Source organism: Micromys minutus, assembly GCF_963924665.1.
Source record: "Micromys minutus genome assembly, chromosome: 11".
Taxonomy (NCBI): Eukaryota; Metazoa; Chordata; class Mammalia; order Rodentia; family Muridae; genus Micromys; species Micromys minutus.
Window position 1 is genome coordinate 57,748,661 of NC_137980.1, and position 20,220 is coordinate 57,768,880.

The following is a 20,220-nucleotide window of genomic DNA, read 5'->3' on the forward strand; positions in this document are numbered from 1 at the left end:
CTAAGCCAAAGGTCACCTGTCTGTGAAAGCTCATGTTCCTTTTGAGAGAAGCCTGGAATCTTCTTTGCTCTCCAGTGTGCACTTGGCAGGGGCTTCGGAGTGACTAGGAGTGAATGATTCATCTGGATGGGCGGGAGTGATGAACTGTGGGTGGGGCCAGATGGCAGAGAGTCTGCGAAGCCCCCTCCAGAAGAAATCACTGGGGTGGGGGGAATCTCTCCTGGTCCACTGACCTTTCTTCAAGTTTTAATTTGCACCCAGGAGCGAAGCATCAAGTAAGTCCTAGGCGTCTTCCCTGCTGTCTGTTGAGATCTGGTGTTGAAATTATCCTGGATAATCACCTTGCAGAAGATCTTCATTTGCATAACAGACACCACGCAATGGCTCCCTGCAGGCAGGGGTTGTCAGCTAGCTACCTGATGTTTTCCTCTGGACCAGGAGGGGCTGGTCATTGAGGACACTTGGGGATCGGTCAAAGGCCAGGTGAGACGTGTTTGCATGTTCCTGTCTCTTCCGAGCTGACTTCATTAGCCAGCTTAAAGGAATCAGCTTTCTCAGAGGCACACGCCTGAAAACCTGTCCTATGCTGTTGTGGAGATTTGATGACACTCTTTAGAGAAATGGGGTGTGATGTGTTTATAAAAAGATAAAGAAAAAAAACATGTCTCAGATTTCAGCATCAATGTTATGAAAAAAATAAAGAGAGTGGAGGGGGGGTATGTTCTGTGGACTTGTGGCGAGGTGTGGGGGAGGGGTGCCCCTGGCAGGCCCATGTTTGGCATCCCTTCCCCCTGGGGGACCAGCTACATGATGGTATAGTGTAGAATAAAGTTTATTCAGGGCATGGGGAGGGAAATTAAGAGGGTAGTAGAGGCAGAGAGAGAGAGAGAGAGAGAGAGAGAGGAGTGGAGGCTGGCAATGAGCACGTGAGGTGGGGGTGGGAAAAGAAGGGACAAAGAAGGAAGAGGGAAGAGAGCAAGAGGGCAAGAGAGGGTCAAGAGGGTGAGGAGGGGCACGAGGCCCCTCTTATAGTGCCAGGCACGCCTGCCTGTTGCCAGGTAACCGTGGGGTGGGACTTAGAATGCTAACAGTTGGAGATGGACGATCCCAAATGTGGAGACCAAGTATGATGGAGAAGGCCATTAATAGGGGGCTGTGGTCTTTCTTTCTGTGGCAGTCGGCTTCAGAACTGAGATTTCTTACCACATCTCTGGGACACTATTTACCTGCGTGTCAAATGCCGGATCCTATGGGAATGTTATGGTCCCGTGCTGGAAGGAGGTTCAGAAGGGACTCTGTTTCTTCTGAAGAACTCCCCGGGCCCCTCTGTCTGGGATGGGTTTAACTGCTAAGGTCATAACCTGCCCTTCATTGGATTCTCATCTAAGCACAGCTCCATCAAGACCCCTCCTAGGCCCCAGGACCAGTCAGAAACGCCTGGGGCTCTCCCAGAAGCGGCTGCTCTGGAGTCCCTAACAAATACAGCATCCAGCAGCCCAGACTTCCAAAGGCATTCTTGCCTCCTGAGAGTGTCTGCCTGATTCAAGGTAGGGTCCACCTTGGCCCATTAAGGACAAAGCAACCTAAACACCATCTATGCCAAAAGTTTCATTCCTTGGTTTTTTTTAGGCACCCACGGGTTTGTTTATTTCTAGGGATCTCCATGTACCTTAAAATTCCTCGTTGGGGGTGTGCCAGAGTAAGGGGGTCTCCCACGGAAAACCTGGCAGAGGCTGCCAGGGCAGACCAAGAGAGTTAGAGATGGAAAACCATGTTTGCATTTCCCGGGCCCCTTCTTATTGACTCTAGGAAAATGGCTGGCAGCCAGTGTGGGCGTCTTGACAGTAGCGTCCAGATGGTAAAGTTCAGGTTTATATTTGGCTTCAGCCCTGAAGCTGACAAAGAGCCAGACTAACAGCTGCGGCTGCTTCAGGCCTGGGGGACTCAGACCACACCCACAGCCCCTGGCATCTTACTCTGGGCTTCCAGATAGTTCCTTGGGCACTTTAGGATCTGCTCTTCTTCCCACCTCAAATCTGTAAGTACGTGTGACACACAGAACATGCCCCCCCCACCCAGACTCACAGGTGTGGCACACAGAACATGCCCCCCCACCCAGACTCACAGGTGTGACACACAGAACATGCCCCACCCAGACTCACAGGTGTGGCACACAGAACATGCCCCCCCACCCAGACTCACAGGTGTGACACACAGAACATGCCCTCCCCAGACTCAGGTTTGGCACACAGAACATGCCCCCAATCCCACTCACCTTTAGTGATCGCTAGAAGTTGGGACAATGGCTCCAGGCCTTACCAGGGCTTCAACCCTCCTTTCTTTCCAAACCTCCTTATCATCTCTGTAAGAGTTTAAGCAGGACATTGCCTCCTGCAGCCTTAAGGCTAGAGAGACAGAACAGGAAGAAAATGCAGAGCAGGAGACAGTCCCACAGCGCCCTAAATGGAGAAAAGCAAAAGTAGACAGCGCAGGGCCTGGACTCCATCACCCTCCCTCCACATACAGGAAGGCAATGGGGGAGGGGCTCCGGACAAGAGTCATCTCCCCACCTGGGCCCTAATCACAAACGATTTCATTAGTCCCATCCTGATGTGCAAGACACTAATGAGAGAGAGAGAGAGAGAGAGAGAGAGAGAGAGAGAGAGAGAGAGAGAGAGAGAGGTTGGCAGCTCTAAGAATAGCTCACTCCTCTGGTTCCTAGTTTTAAAGACACAGCCCCAGTGGGGCTGCTGGGCCCGACTCCAGCATGGTTCTCATCACCCCCAGTGTGTGATCCGAGTTTGCCGAGGAGCCCGCAGCCTCAGTGGATGAGAGACTGAGGCCGCGGGCACTGGCCGTGTAGTGGGTTAGGGCGAGCAGCAACACTGGTGTAGGCTGGCCCCGGGTGGGTATAAACCGAGCAGGCGTGCCATGCTGTCCTGCAGTATTCCTCATGAGAGGTGACCTATGGCTCCTGGGGGTGCCCGTGCCTAGCTGCTGCATCCTGGGGTGGAGGCCACATGTTACAGCTGTACACCCATCTGTAAAACAGGGTGGGGCTGGAAAGATGTTGGTGAAGTCTTCTGAGGACCTGAGTTCAATCCCAGAAACCACAGTTAAAAATAAATAAATAAAAATAAATAAAGCTGGGTGTGGTGACATGTTTTTAATCCCAGTGCCAGGGCAGCAGAGACAGCCTAGGATGGTTGGTGAGTTCTAAGCCAGTGAGGAACTTTACCCCAAAATGGTGTGCTGAAGAGTCTGAGGAACCCAAGGTATCGTTGGGTATTGGTATCCGGCCTCCACGTTCCCGAACACACAAGAACACATATGCACAAGCACAGACAACTATCTAGATATGTATGTATGCAGGGCAGCGGCTCATGTGAAGGTCATGAATCAAAGAGGGGTGCCTATGCTGTACCTGGGGTGTTCCCTCCTGAGAGACATCTCAGGGGATGGTGGCACAACCCCCCCCCATGACTACATTGGGACTGGGTGGGGAGCCTATGTACTGTGATCCACTCCAGTCTGGGTCACAGTTCCAAACGATTGTATCAGAGTTACTGATGTCATGGTCATGACCACCTCTGTCAATCATCACAATCATCTCATCAGTTGCCAACATCTCTGTCCATCAATGGCAGCACCCCTGTCTGTCAGTCATCAACAACAGCTCTGTCTGTCATCATTACCATCATCCCTGTCAGTCATCAGCACCACCACCATCACCATCACCACCATCATAATCATCACCATCATCACCACCACCACCATCATCATCACCATCATCAACCACCACCACCACCACCATCATCACCATCATCATCACCACCACCATCATCACCATCATTATCACCATCACCACCTCCATCACCACCATCATCACCACCACCATCATCACCACCATCACCACCACCACTACCACCATCATCACCACCACCACCATCATCACCATCATCACCATCAGCAACCCCACCATCATCACCACCACCATCAACATCACCACTATTCCTGCACTGTCATCTACCACAAGGACTAACATGCTAGTTCACATTTGCCTAGGACCATAGATATTCCCACCTGGGGCTCACCTGAGGTCCAGAGTCACAGGACTATGAAGTAGAGAACGCTGTCTTCAGAGTGTAAGCACCTCCTGCTCCAGGAGCTCCCTGATCCCATGCAGCACCGTTTCCCCAAGCACCACTGCCAAGACAGTCTAGAAGGTATGCCCCCAGAAGATGCCAACCTCTCCAGAGCTTAACATTGCTGCCCACAAACCCAACGGTGACCATGCAAGACTCCACATGTATGCTACAATGCCCTGTTTCGGTGGCCAGAAGGCAAGAGCGTGAATGGAGTCTTCCTCTTGGAGGACTATAGAAAAAGCACCAAAAGGGGAAGCAAGACCAGACTGATGGAACCGCAGTTAGGCTGTGTGTGTCATTCAGAACACAGGCAGGGGGTGTGGATTTGAATCTCCTGAAAAGAAGCCAAGACTCTAAAGTCAGCAAGGGCTTTGAGGAGGAGAGGGACAGCCAGGCACCCTGGGAGAAGACTGACCTTGGTGTTTGCTGATATACCTGATACCCTGATGAGCTTATTCTAAGTTTGTGAGAGTTCACAAGGACGGTAGCCTCTGAGTGCCTAGCAGGACATGGGGTAGACTGTGAGTCAATATGGATGATGATGGATGGATGGATGGATGGATGATGGATGGATGATGGATGGATGATGGATGATGGGTGGATGGGTGGATGGATGGATGGATGGATGATGGATGGATGGATGATGGATGGATGATGGATGGATGGATGGATGATGGATGGATGATGGATGGATGATGGATGATGGATGGATGGATGATGGATGGATGATGGATGGATGATGGATGATGGGTGGATGGGTGGATGGATGGATGGATGGATGATGGATGGATGGATGATGGATGGATGATGGATGGATGGATGGATGATGGATGGATGATGGATGGATGATGGATGATGGATGGATGGATGATGGATGGATGATGGATGGATGATAGATGGATGATGGATGGATGGATGGATGATGGATGGATGATGGATGGATGATGGATGATGGATGGATGATGGATGGATGATGGATGATGGGTGGATGGGTGATGGATGGATGATGGATGATGGATGGATGGATGATGGATGGATGGATGGATGATGGATGGATGGTGGATGGATGGATGATGGATGGATGGATGGATGATGGATGGATGATGGATGGATGGTGGATGGATGATGGATGGATGATGGATGGATGATGGATGGATGGTGGATGGATGGATGATGGATGGATGATGGATGGATGATGGATGGATGATGGATGATGGGTGGATGGGTGATGGATGGATGATGGATGATGGATGGATGGATGATGGATGGATGGATGGATGATGGATGGATGGTGGATGGATGGATGATGGATGGATGATGGATGATGGATGGATGGATGATGGATGGATGGATGGATGATGGATGGATGGTGGATGGATGGATGATGGATGGATGGTGGATGGATGGATGATGGATGGATGGATGGATGATGGATGAATGGATGATGGATGGATGATGGATGGATGATGGATGATGGGTGGATGGATGGATGGATGGATGATGGATTGATGGATGGATGGATGATGGATGGATGATAGATGGATGATGGATGGATGGATGGATGATGGATGGATGATGGATGGATGATAGATGGATGATGGATGGATGGATGGATGATGGATGGATGATGGATGATGGATGGATGGATGATGGATGGATGATGAATGGATGATAGATGGATGATGGATGGATGATGGATGGATGATGGATGGATGGGTGGATGGATGGATGGATGATGGATGGATGATGGATGATGGGTGGATGGATGGATAGATGGATGGATGGAAGGAAGATAAATGGATGGATGATGGATGGATGATGAATGGGTGGATGAATGATGGATCAGTGGGTGGATAAATGGATGATGGATAAGAGAATTTTTAGAAAATGTTAGTTGTATCGGTTAGCCCACACTATGTGACATTTAATGAGGAAAGAGAAAAAAAATATCTGAAGAACCTTAAAATCCCTCCCATTTCCCTCAAAGAGTCCAGGGGACTCCACAGTCTTGACTGAGTTTTCATGACCACCAGGCTGTCTCTCCAGAGTCCTCAGAAATTCCATCTCCCAAGCTGGTATCCATGAGAATGTGACCTCCATTGCTGCCCAGAGCCCTCCTACCTTGTGAGGCTCAGGCAACCCCCTGGTCAGTACTAAACAGCATCCATGTCTAGCCCAGTAGTGTTCACCAGCATGGGAAACGTGTGCTGAGGCTCTGGGTGCTGGGAGCAGCAGAAACGGAGGAGGGTGTGATGCTCCCTGGGCTTGGAAGCCCTCAGTGCGCACATGTCTGTGGCTTGATTAGAGAATTCATCGGAGGATTTCTTCAATTCAATTAAGACCTACTGTGTTCCACCCTAATGGGCGTTGGTGGGATTTTTTTAATGAGGTACTCATGGCCCAGTTTCTCTCAGCCACTTTGGAATAAGCATCCTCTAACAATGGCGACCTCCTAAACCCACTTCTGTATTGCCCAGTACAGCAGCACAGAAATTCGCTTAACCAAAGGACCAGTGTTAATGCAAGAAACCAGAGTCTCTCCCCTACGCAGGGAAAAAGTCTGTCTCCTGTCTGAGGGCCGCAGGGTGGTTCTAGACAAAGCCCAGACACCTCAAGGAGCTGCGAATAGCTCAGATCCTGACGTTGGGAAGCCACTTTCCGACTGCAGATTTCTGCTTTTACCAGTGCCCTCACTATAAAATAAAAAGACTCAAAAAGCCCAGTGATGTCACACTGGGGGACGGGTGCTACGAGAGTGTAAAGTGCACGTTCCACGTTGGGTGGCTTTGAGTGGACACAAAGACCACTCTGAAATTTCCCATCAGTGAGAGATGTAAAGTCATCGTGGTGTGAGGTTACTGTTAACACTGACTGAGTCCATTCCACGGAAGTCACAGTGGGCAGCTCAGCCAGCGGCAGGAAAGCAGCTTCCGTTCTGTGCTCTCCAGGGAAGCAGGTCTTCTCACACACCTAAAGCCCTGTGGGTTGGGTGAGCCGAGAATGTCTTTCTTTAGGACGCTTGACTTCACAGTACATAGGGGGCTGAGGGGCTACACCTGTACCTCCCTGCCCTGCCTGGCTGCTCGTTTGCCTACATCTTCTACCACGTTCAACAGCCCAGGCGGACACACTGGTATTAAGCGTTTTTCTGGGGACACATAAGCAGGTGTTTGAGATGTGTCCGCATGACAGGGTTGCTCAGAATTCCCTTCTCCTGTCCGATTGTCTATCCTCTCTCCTCCTCACTTTGACAAGCCTGATTTCCTGCTGTTCCACACACCGGGCGCTCTCTCTGAGATGCTAGGAGAGTTGGGCTTGCCCAGTGCACTGTCTACTCAGCCTTATCCAAACTCCAACCCATACCCACAGTCAACATGAGGGAGACTGGAGTTGTGTCCCTGTCCCCTGTCCTTTCTCAAGCACCTGGCAGGCAGCTGCTGCCAACCATGAGACCATGGACGGTGGGAAGTCTGTCCCCTCCCTGAAAAATTCTCTGGGCCTGTATCATCTCTCAGATCTCTGCTCAATCCTGCCCTGTTAGAGGGAACCACACGGCCTCCTCTGCCCTCCAGGCTGGACCCTCCACAGAGCTAGAGGTAATTCTAGCCTCCCCCAAGGTGAGCTTCCTGGGGAGGAGATTCTTTGTGCCCATCCTCACCCTGGACCCCTGTGTGAGCATTCAATAACATTCCTTGTACAAAATTGACATCCAGGTCACGGGTTCAAGCCAGGACTTGGACTCTCAAGTTGCCTTTCCCCATTGCCCTCATGATGCCGGAAATGTGTTCTGGAAGTCCCCACCCAAATTGCTTTTAGGATTGTGAGCCGATGGTGTGGGGAAATACAGAGGAGACCTTGTCCCAGAAGAAACAGTGCAGGGGAGTAGAGAGCTGGCTCAGCACTTAAGAGCAATCAGTGCTCTTTCGAAAGCCCTAGGTTCAGTTCCCAGCACCCGTGGGTAGTTCACGACCTCCTGCAACTCCAGCTCCAAGTAATCCAACATCATCTCCTGGTGCCTGTCAGTACCATTGCTCATGTGCACAGGTCCTCACAGAAACACATACATAATTAAAAGCAAATAAACCTTCAGAGTAATCCACGGGGACCAGACAGTAAGCTTGAACCCAGACAGAGAAAGCGAGCTCAGCCACATCGGTGAAGGACATGTTCTGCAGAGTAGGGCAGAGGAACCTTCTGATGGGCTGAGACCAGCGTGCTGACAGTCCAGACAATGCAGACACATGAGGCGGTGACATTCGGACAATGCTCGACCTGCCCATGTTCCCTCTGATAGGCGGCGGGCCACTGGTCAGGGATGAGAAGCAACCTTCCCCTATCCTCACAGAGCGAGCTTGTCCCAGCAGCACCGAAAATATAAGCATCAAGGGACCATGCGGCCGCTGAGGGACTCACAAATTTAAAGTCAGGGCTGTCCATTCCCCTCCCTCACCAGCTTGGCTCAAGGCATCCTTTGGTGAGGTCAGCAGACCAAGCTACACTTTCTAGAAATAGGTTTACTGTTTCACCGGCGTATGGACACCTCAGAAATCTGCTGAGTGCAGATAGATCTAGTCTCTAGCTTTGGTCCAGGCCAGCAGGGGGCCGCCAGACTCCATATATGCCTGACTGGCAGACTGCTTGCAAACTGGTGGGTAGCGCCTAGGATGGGGGCGTGGCTTCCTGATGGGCGTGGCTTTCTTGCTACTTAATAAACAACTCCTCCAGACTCTTCAGGACCTTTGAGAAAGAACTAAGAAGAGCAGTCCTCTTGGCCAAGCCCTTTGCAGTGGTGTTGCCACATGCTGTCATGGGCAGGAGGGGCAGATGGCTCCTGAGAGGTCTGTGACATGCCTGTGTATGGCTAAAGTGTACACAGAAGAAATATACTGGTGAACTTTGTAGAAAGTAATCCTTCATGAAAATTAGCCACCATCTTTAACAGATCTGCCTGTGCTCACTTGCAAGCAGTCATCTTGAGGACAGTCTGCTCACTATTGACTTTCCCTCAAAAAGGGAGAGGTCATGAGGTTAGAGCAGATGCCGCCTGTACCTCGAGCTCATCTGAGTAACAGTTCTACCCTAGTTACACATGGGACTGGGGGGGCGGTGCTAGAGTATCATGGACTGGGGAAGGTCAGCTGGAGGAGGCGGAGTCTCCACCTATACTGAGTAAAAATATTTCCAGCGTGACTCCTTTGGGGACACCCACAATCCTACAGGGAAAAAAAAAACATCAGTCATGTTCTAGAATCCAGCCCTAATACTGTGGTTTGTCGCTGGGACCTCACAAAGAGCTAAGAAGCAGATCCGTCTTCCCAGGGAAGGAATTCTCCAAACAGATAACCATGGGAGCTCTGAGTGCTGTGACACCCACCCAGATCCAGGCTAAATTGGTGGGATTAAGAAGCAACCTCAGCTCAGACAAGAACCTCAGCCCTACCCCACCAATTGTAATGAAATCCAACAGAGGGGCAAGTGACACATCTCAAATCTGCTGCTCTGCTCTGAGGTCCCAATCCCCCACTCCCCACACCACCACCAGACACCATCCCCCCACTCACTCCTACCCCCCAATCCCCACCCCAGCCCTCCCTACCCTGCTTCTCTGCTCTGAGGAGGCTCATGGCCAATAGTACTCCCAGGCACACCAGCACAGAAGGAGCCTCCTCTGGGCATGGACTCTCACCTTGACAGCAGGGACGCAGGCTGGGGCACGCTGGTGGGCAGTGCCTGCTAGGAGGGTGCCCGGCTCCGATGCTCAACAGTTCCCCAGCTGCACACAGTCCCTCATCTGATGGTGGGCGCTCTGGCCACACATCGCAGCAGGCACCAGATAAAGATGCAGGCCGAAAAGAACAGAGCCCAGGGGAGTGTCGGGGACCAGCAGTGCATGACCCTGCCAGGCTAACTGCTCATTCGGGAAGAGCTTTGCTTGTTTCCTGGGGTTTTCTTAGCAGCCATAGCACGGGTTCACAAGCCACGCCCACAAAGCCATCCTCACCTAGCACACTTGACTAAACACCATTCCTTGGCAAGGATCCAGCTATAAGCTCACGTCTGGCTCAGATGATCTTTCTCAACTCGCCTAACAAGGGAAATAATAAAATGACGTGTTCAGTGACACAGCACAATTCTGCTGTATCCTGTCGTAGGAAGATGTCATCTGTTGCTCCTGTGAATGTCAGGCACCTCTGCTAAGGAGCCCCTACAAATGCATGCCACCTCAGCTCTATCCACAGAGCCAGCAATTAAAAGTAGTGAGGGTGAAGGGTTCAAGGCAGGCTCGTGGTGAAAGCTGAGCTTCTTTCCGTAGCACAAGGTGACTAGGATGCGGGGTGACTAGGATGCGGGGTGCGTGAGATGCAGGGTCAGTGGGATCTGGGATGCGTGTATGCGGGGTGCGTGGGATGCGGGGGGGGGGTGCGTGGGAGGCGGGGTGAGTGGGATGCATCTGCAGATGAAGCATGACTGCACCAGTGCCTCTGGGCTAGTGGGAAGTGGGTGGAGCTAGGAGATCGCAGGGTAACACTTTAAACCGAGGTATCTGAAGAGGCAAAAGGAATGGTTCGGAGCTGTTGAGGATTGTTATGGCTGTGTGATCATGTTCAAGGAGTACTAGACTGCCTGATTGCAGAACTGGTGACCAAGAGAGGGACTCTTCCACACAGTGGGGCTTTAAGAGGAGTTCTGAGAGGCAAGGTTTGACCCCTAGTGTAACTTAAGATATGCACACAATGTCAGAAGCCGTCCAAGGGCATGAGACTGCTGCACACTTTACCATTTGAGCCTTATATAGATACTCTAAGCACCCTGGAGACAGGCCCAGAGCTCAGCAGTGCACACCTGTAATGTGAACCTCGAGAGGCCTAAGCAAGAATATCTCTGAGCCTGATGACAAACTTGGGCTAAAATGTGAGGCCCAATCTCAAAAAAAAAATTAAAACAATAAAATAACGCCCTAATATGGAAAGAGAAGGGGGGTGGTTTGTGATGGCTTGTCCCTGGAACAATTTGCAGGGATTCAAGGCAGTCTGGGGCTTTTCTGATAAATGATTCCTGCTAACAGGTCCTTTGCTTCAGCGGAACTCGCTCCTGCCTTCCAGCCCTGGTCACTCAGGTGTGACCATCCGTGACCACTGCACTGTGCTGCTCAGGGTCATACACAACACAAAGGACTCGAGTGCCTGCTGGAACCCCCTACAGACGCCCTACTGCAGCCCAGAGGGACATTAGCTTTCATCAGTAGTTCTGGCTCCAGAGAGCTCCCTGCTCTGGTGTGTGAGACATCAGTCCCCCAGGGAGCTTCCTGCCACCACCCACAGGAATGTAAGAGCTTAGTCTCCCGCACTGTGACGTGTTCCTGGGTTTGTTAGGAATTGGCTCTCAGAGCTCAGGGCTCCTTTGTGGTTTGTGCTGACTCAGCACAAACCTGTCACTCTCACTGGTGACAGTTGGGGATCAGCGATGGTGGGTCCACTCGGTCTGATGCCTATTGATTTTCATTTGTTTATGATGGGGGCAAAGAGTTAGCTTACTTCTTTACACTTTGAATAGAAACAAAAACAGGTTGTTCTCTGATGAAAGAGTCCTCAGTGCCAGGGAGAAAAATACTTACTCAGTTAAGAAATGCAGACAGGTTAAGGAGAAGGTCACTCAGTAAAATGAAGCAAACCCGCTCCGGAGGGACTGAGTGAGATGCCCCAAGGAGGGGAATAGCCCAGTAGGGTCTGCATTGTGACTGACCGATTGATTGATTGATCGATTGATTGATTGGAAACACATGCTACAGTGTACATATAGCATGTCAGAAGACAACTTGTGGGAGTCTGTTCTGTTCTTCCAGTATATGAATCCCAGGGATAAATCTCAAATTATCTGGCTTCATGGCGGGTGCCCTTTACCCATGAGCCACCTCTCCAACCAGCCCTGCATTGTGGGTTTTAAGAAGTTTCATCTGTTCTTAAAGAGTTGGGTAGCGTGCTCATAGAATAAGGTAGACTAGATTCCCTTATCTGGAGTATTTCTGGAACTCAGTCTGTAGACCAGGCTGACCTCAGACTCAGAGATCTGCCTGCCTCTGCCTCCTCAGTGCTGGGACTGAAGGCACAAGCCTCTATGCCTAGCTTGACAGTGTTTTTAAATATAATGAGGCCAGGCATTTTTACTCTGTCAGGGGGCAGAGGCAAACCCAAGTAATGCCATAATGACATCAAGTTATTTGAGGACCCAGACCCTTCTGATGGTGTACATGGTGGGAGAAAGCCTTGTTGCCTTAGCCTCTGGTATACTGTAAACCGCCTAGTTTCAGCTTCAAGGAAGCTCAGCCACACAGAGAGTTACCCTGAGCCTCAGAAGACAAGCCAGATTCTCTATACTGACCACTCTTCCCCCTGTCAGAGCAGAAATGCCTGCCCTCGTTATATTTAAGAGCATTTTTCAAGCTAGGCATAGTGGGTCACACCTTTAATCCCAGGCAGAGGCTGACAAGTTTCTGAGTTCAAGGCCAACCTGGTCTACAAAAACAGTTTCAGGATAGCAAGGGCTACACAGAAAATCCCTGTCTCAAAAAAAAAAAAAAAACCAGATAGATGGATACATGGACATATGGATACATAGCTACATAGATATATAGATACATTGATGCATGGATACATTGATGCATAGATACATTGATACGTAGATACATTGATAGGTAGATACATTGATACGTAGATACATTGATACGTAGATACATTGATACGTAGATACATTGATACGTAGATACATTGATACGTAGATACATTGATACGTAGATACATTGATACGTAGATACATTGATACATAGATACATTGATAAGTAGATACATTGATACGTAGATACATTGATACATAGATAGATACCACTTTCATATTAAAACTCAAGCAGGAGGAACCAGCGACTAGGGGGACATCTCTAGTGAATGATTCTCCAGACAAGGGAGGCCACGTGTTATCTATTGTTTCAAGGAGGGCAGTAATAAAAGGTGAGCATGCAGGAAAACACTTTATCAAATGTAACCACAAGTCGCTTTTTTTTTAAGTTTCTAGAATAAATAGTAATTAAATCATGTAAGCTGTGACAGAGAAATTGCTTATAAAACCAACCCTCCCACCATAATTGCTTAGATACCCACATTTTTATAAATACGGGGTAACTTTATCTGTTGCTTTTATCAGCAGAATGTGACACCAGCTGTTGGTGCTTCGTAATTTACTGCGGCGTTGGGTGACAGTCACAAAAGCCTGCGTCTAAAAAAAATGCGCTAACGTGGCCCAGATGAATGTGCAGACTTGGAGAATGTCTCGCTCTGTGGAGGAGTTAGAAATGGCGGTTACACTGGCCGCCGGGGGCTGACAATCTGGTTGCCTAACTAATACTTTGGAAGCAAACAGTGCAGATACTGTGCCAGGATCAACAGGCTATGTTAACTCTGTGACTAACCAGGAAGTTTGTGGCTCGGCTAGACCTGCCATCCTGCCTCTGCCTCAGCAGAACACAGCTGGCTGACAAGTGCAGGGAAGGGCCAGCCATGCCAATCCCATTTCCGGGATGTTTCTCATGTCAGGAAAGAGTTAGGACTCACCATCTTTCTCTGGTTGCTCCATTGCTCTTGGCCTTCGTGAGCACAAATCGGAGCCAAAGGACCTGGCCATCTGTACCAACAGGCAGAGACTGGTGTGAAGCAAGCAATGGGAATGTGGGTGTCAGTGGGCGGAGATCCCTGCTCCCTCTGAACCACACAGCAGGAGGGAAGAGGGACTACTTGGAGTTGAAGGTTGGATGCCCACCCATCCTTCCTTCTGTCCCTTTCCTTAGCCTCCAGCCACTTCTCCCAAAGACAGAGGAGACCCCATGAGTTTCTTACTGTCAGGGCACTTGGAACCAGATGCTGTGCTTGTTGGAGCCTTCTGTCTGCTGCTCACCCCGACCGTCTTCTCTCCTCTTGCAGTTAAGTTCAGCAGCTGCGTGGGCACCAAAGGGACACAGTATGAGACCAACAGCTTGGACTTCAAAGTCGGGGCCGATGGGACAGTCTTCGCCACTCGGGAGTTGAAGATCCCCTCAGAGCAGGTGGCCTTTACCGTGACTGCCCGGGAACGCCAGAGCGCTGAGCAATGGGACGCCATGGTGCGGCTGCTGGTAGCCCACCAGTCATCGGCACACTCTGAGCACAAGGTAAGAGGACAGTGCGAGCAGGAAGGTTGGGTCCAGAATCAAGGTGTCCCCTGCTCTGGGGAGTCCCAGGCAGAGCCTTTCTCTGACTTGTGAACAATGAGGGTTGACAGCTCTGCCCATCAAGGCTTGGGACCACCCCTAAACTTCACATCCCTCTGAGGTAGACATCCCTCGGGTAGATAGAGACCGGCCAAACCACCACCATCAAGATGTTTGTCTCATTTTGGATGAGGCTCTCTTCTACCTTGAGCTGTAAACCACAAATTCTGTATGTAGGGCACTGAGCACAGAGGTAGCCACCTGCTTTCAAGGACAGGAGAGTTGGCAAGGAAAGCAGGTCAGCCCTGAGGCTGAGGAAACCACTACTCAGGAGATAAAGGAGGGAAAGAAAATAATAGACAAAAAAGGGGGGGTGACAGGAGGGGCGAGGAAATGGGAGGAGCGGAGGTGGGAAGGGCAGGGAGGTGGAAGGGACGGTGGAGGTGGGAGGGGCGTGAGATAGGAGGGGCGGGAGGTAGGAGGGGTGGGAGGTAGGAGGGGCAGCGGAGTGGGAGGGGCGGAAGGTAGGAGGGGTGGGAGGCAGGAGGTGTGGGAGGTAGGAGGGGCAGCGGAGTGGGAGGGGCGGGAGGTGGGAGGGGCGTGAGATAGGAGGGGCGGGAGGTAGGAGGGGCAGCGGAGTGGGAGGGGCGGGAGGTAGGAGGTGTGGGAGGTAGGAGGGGCAGCGGAGAGGAGGTGTGGGAGGTAGGAGGGGCAGCGGAGTGGGAGGGGCGGGAGGTAGGAGGTGTGGGAGGTAGGAGGGGCAGCAGTGTGGGAAGGGCGGGAGGTAGGAGGGGCAGCGAAAGGTGGGAGAGAGAACAGGAGAGGGGACAGCAGGGGCTGGTCAAAGGGAAGTGAGGAGTCGAGAGAAGATGAAGAGGGAATCCTGTCATGTCTGCGGTCTGTATCTCCTCCTCCTCCCAGCTGGGTACCTGTGAGATGAATAGGGGTAAGGGCACCTCCCCTGTCCCGGTCCTGTACTGTCCAGTCACCTGACCAGACTCCATGACACCCACCTCCTCTCTGTTTCCATCAGTGCTGAGAACCCTGGCAGTTAGCCTCAGGCGTCAGAACTGTGTGTCTGCAGGAGGGAGACACTGAGAAAACCAGAATGGCCTGAGAGGGAGCTTGACAGGCCCCTCAACTCTGTCTGGCTCCATAACCAAGATGCAGTGTGAGGCAGGCTCAGTCATGGGGGCTCCCCGGGAGAAGCCTGGAGGACAAAGTTAAATTCTTTTATGTGGGTTTGCCCAGATCCTTCCATAACTGAGTGTGACTTTAAAAGCCTCTTAGTGGGAGAAAATCTCCAAAATTCCAAAAACCTATCTAACCAAGGACCGTAAGTGGAATGGCTTGTAGAACAGGTGTGACAAGGAACCAACTTTGGGGAAGCAGGAAGTGGTTTTGGTCTTGTTTCTTGAGTCCAGGTAGGAGTAAACCTTCGGAGGACACACATTACTGGAACACACACACACACACACACACACACACACACACTAGCCATTTCATACAAACATACATACACACTAACCATCACACATAAATTAACATAATACTCACTAGCCATCACACCACACACACTAAAATAACACAAAGTAACCACCACAAACACACACACTAACAACCATCACACACACATTTACACACACTAACCATCACACACATACAGACATACATTCTGCCCATGCGTGCTAAAGACACTAAGACAGGCAGGTGTGCCTGCTCACTCTTCCTTGTTTGTTTTTTGTGCATGAACCCCTGAGCCAAGTAAAGGACCGTTGAGGTGAGGGATGGACAAACGTTCAAGGCAGGACAGGCCGACGGCAGTTTCCTCCATGTGAACAGCTCATGTGGGAAACACAGTGTGTAAACTCTAGACAGTAAGCAAATTACCTCTGAGAAGCGACATCTGTCGCCAAAAGGTGCTGAGACGGAACAGCAGTTCTCAACCTAAGGGCCACAACCCCCAAAAGACCATTTTTACCCCCAAACAGATAATTACATTTCAATTCATAACGGTAGCAGAATTTCAATTATGAAATAGCAACAAAAATAATTTTATGGTTGGGGGTCACCACAACACCAGGGACTGTTTTAAGGGGTGGCAGCATTAGGAAGGCTGAGAACCACATGGAACATTATGGGACCCGGTTTTAATTTAAGTAGATCTTTCCTTACCCAGAATGCTTGCAGGCAGATGGTTTCTCACATTTTCAGATTTTAGAATATTTGCTTGAGACTATAGTGGGACATCCTGGGGATGCAACCCAAGGCTAAACCAGAACTCATCTGTTTTATCTCTTCTTTACACATAGCCTGGACCTGTGCATGCATGTGTGCTTCAGTGCATTGGTGTGTGTGTGCAAGTATGACTGTGTGTTGTGTGTGAATATGTGTGAGTATGAGTATGTGAGTGTGTGCAAGTGTGGGGGTAAGTATGTGAGAGTGTGTGAATAAGTTTGTGTGAGTGTGTGAGAGTGTGTCTGAGTATAAGTGTTAGTAGTGTGAGTGTGTGTGAGTGTCTGTGTGTGTGAGTGAGTGCATGTGAATATGTGTATGAGTATGTGAGTGTGTGCAAGTGTGGGGGTAAGTATGTGAGAGTGTGTGAATAAGTTTGTGTGTGAGTGTGTGAGAGTGTGTCTGAGTGTAAGTGTGAGTAGTGTGAGTGTGTGTGAGTGTGTGTGAGTGTCTGTGAGTGTCTGTGTGTGAGTGAGGGCATGAGTGTGTGTTTACTGCAACACATGAGGTCAAATGTAGAATTTGTGTGGATGGTGCTCAAAACATTTCAGATTTTGAATTTTCTAATAGGAGAAAATTTTATCCTAATTTGATAAGATAAAAAAGCATTTGTTCTAGGGACTGGAGAGATAACTCCATAGTTAAAAGCACTTGATGCTCTTGCAGAAGACCCTGGTTCAGTTTCCAGTACCCACAGGGTGGCTCACAGCTCCCTACAGCAAAACTCTAGTTCCAGGGGTCCAACCCCCTCTTCTGGCCCTGGCAGGTGCTGCACACATTTAGCGTACATGTGTGTTTGCACACAAAAGACTCGTACACCTATAAATAAGATTTAATAATAAACCTTCCTTTAAAAATACTTAAAGTCTGGGAGATATATATCTCTGAGAGTCATGAAATTGTGTGTGTGTGTGTGTGTGTGTGTGTGTGTGTGTGTGTTCAATGATAATGAATTCGAAAAGGAGAAAAGAAAACAGAACAGATGGGCTAATATATTTCTTCTGGAGTAAGATGGTATGCTTACAAATACATCGGTAATTATAAAAATGAAGACATGTTAACATACAAATAAATGAAAACATGTTGACAGATTGAATAAGTAAAACCCTGCTAGGTACAGCTTGCTAAATACACATCTCCAAAGTCTAAGAAGGAAGACAGGTTGAAAGTAAAATTCTAGAGGAAAAAACTGTGTAAACAACCAGAAAAAAGCTAGAGGCAGCTCTGTTGACATCAGACAGACAGACTGGGGTAAAGCAGTGTGTAAAGGACAAGAAGACAGTGTGAAACTGTGTGTGCATGTACATGTATGGCTGGTGTGTATGTATGGCTGGTGTGTATGTATGACTGGTGTGCATGTATGGCTGGTGTGTGTGTATGACTGCTGTGCATGTATGGCTGGTGTGTATGTATGACTAGTGTGCATGTATGGCTGGTGTACATGTATGACTGGTGTGCACATATGGCTGGTGTACATGTATGACTGGTGTGCATGTATGGCTGGTGTGCATGGATGGCTAATGTACATGTATGACTGGTGTGCATGTATGGCTGGTGTGCATGTATGGTGTGAATGTATGACTGACTGGTATGCATGTGTGACTGGTGTGCATGTATGTGACTTCAGGCTCTTCACAACGAAGCTGGTAGAAGTAAAGAGAGGAACACCAATCAGGTGTGAATCAGCTGTAAACATAAAACAAGTCTGCACCTGTGAGTAACAGACAGACAGACACATCCTTGAGGAGACAGAGGGCAGGCAGCCACACAACCAGGAAGCTCAACCTTGTGCAGAAAAGTTTGTAACCCGGAACCCACCACTGCTAAGGGCCTCGACTTCTAACCGCAGACAGAACAGTTCCATTTTTTAACCCAAAAAGTCCTGCCATAGTTACAATATTTATTTAAAGTCCAAACAGACCTGGTTGTGGGTTGGTTTGGTTTTGTTTTTTGTTTTTTTTTTTTTTTTTTCTGTCAGAGTAAGTAAGCTAAAAATCAATAGCAAAGAATTTAAGTGGAAAATCCCTATAGATTTGTAAGTCACATGGAAGCCTTGTTAGTGTCCCCTAGAAAAGAAGAACTGACATATAAATAGGGGGCACGGTGACCGGATAATAAACCTAGTGGGTTTCTGCAGATGGAATGTCTGGGCCTAATGGACAATGGGGTAAAGACAGGAACACTGCCTTCTAAGCACCCATCCCTAGAAATCATCAAAAGGGTGGGGGATGAGGCTCAAGTAAACAGAAAAAAAAAAAAAGAGCAGAGAGGCGGGGGTTGGGGGAGATGGAGGAAAGACAGGGAATCAGAAAGCCACACAGTCAGTGACAAAAGTCGATTCCTAACTGATGACATCAATAGCTGCTTGTGGTGGCACACGCCTTTAATCCCAGCAGGCAGATCTCTGAGTTTGAAAGACTAGCCTGGTCTACAAAGGGAGTGCTAGGGCAGCCAGGGCGACACAGAGAAACTTTGTCTCAAAACAACCACAAAGATGGAAGTTGATCATTCTAGGTAAGAAAAAAAGACAGAAGCAGCAGATAACTGATTCCAGGATGAAAAGATGGAGCTGACTGATTGTGTGGATACTAGGAAATTCTGTGTGCTTTATACCCAAAGCATAAAGTTTACCAGAACTGACGTAAGAAAAAACTCTGGTCTATCTTATTATACCTGGTCTTGGCCAAAAGGCAAAGAAACAGACAAATTTGTTTATTACATTTATTTAAAAGTTAAAATCTGTATCAAGGGAACATTTCAACTCTGCTAGTGAGGTCTTCCTTAGCTATAAGGAGGAAATAAAATTACTTCCACATAAACTTGCCCAAAGAACTCACTGGAAAGGTCGCTCCTGTCTATCTCAAACCAGGAAAACCATACCCAGGTGATCAGGACTCACGTCTGGACCTCAACACAAATCATTCCCAAAGCTCTGCAGAAAAGCCTTTTTCAAAACCACATTCCAAGCCAAAGACCCAAACGTTTGGAACATGTGATAGAAAGTCATCATGGAATATCATTGCCTATGGATTTAGATAAGCAAGAACAAACTTTAATCTGCCTTTTTTACATAGTTGATAAATCATGCCTAAGAATATACGATTAATCAATCTGTGCTTTTAGAGAATAAAGGATTAAAAGAATGAATAATCTTCTACATATCAATACTAAAAGTTAAATTCTGTTCTAGATATTAGGAATATTCAGGTTATTGGAAAAGGAAGTGACCTTACAGTGGCTCAGAAGGGGATCTACAAACTCAACAGTGGCAGTTCAGCCAGCTGCTGAAATAGGGAAAGGAGCGCCCACCTCATGCACCAAAGGTCCAAGCCAACGCCATAAGACAAGAAAAAAAAATCAAGATAAATAAAGCTAGCATGGTGAAATGTAAAACCTAAAGGGTGACAAGTAAGTTACTAGGAATGACAGGTGGAACTAGCTGGATATGGAGGAAGTGAGCTCCGTGTCCCAGCAATGAACTTCAGCGAGTGAATCTGGATGAATCTGGATTGATCTGGATGAGTCTGGATACACTCAATAGTTCATATTATTTATTGAGGAAAATTCTAAGGGCTCTTTAAATTCCTGGAGGACTTTATGTTG

At 48.9% G+C, this 20,220-nt stretch overlaps 1 protein-coding gene across 1 annotated transcript in view; it reads left to right on the plus strand.

Moving 5' to 3' along the window:
• The window catches only part of CDH4 (cadherin 4), a gene marked incomplete at both ends in the record, with an annotated part of 453,286 nt that overhangs the window by 324,262 nt on the left and 108,804 nt on the right, over positions 1–20,220 (plus strand). The window contains one exon of the mRNA XM_080924965.1: positions 14,117–14,343. Coding sequence (XP_080781091.1) covers positions 14,117–14,343 — 227 coding nt within the window. The remainder of the gene's footprint in view (positions 1–14,116; positions 14,344–20,220) is intronic.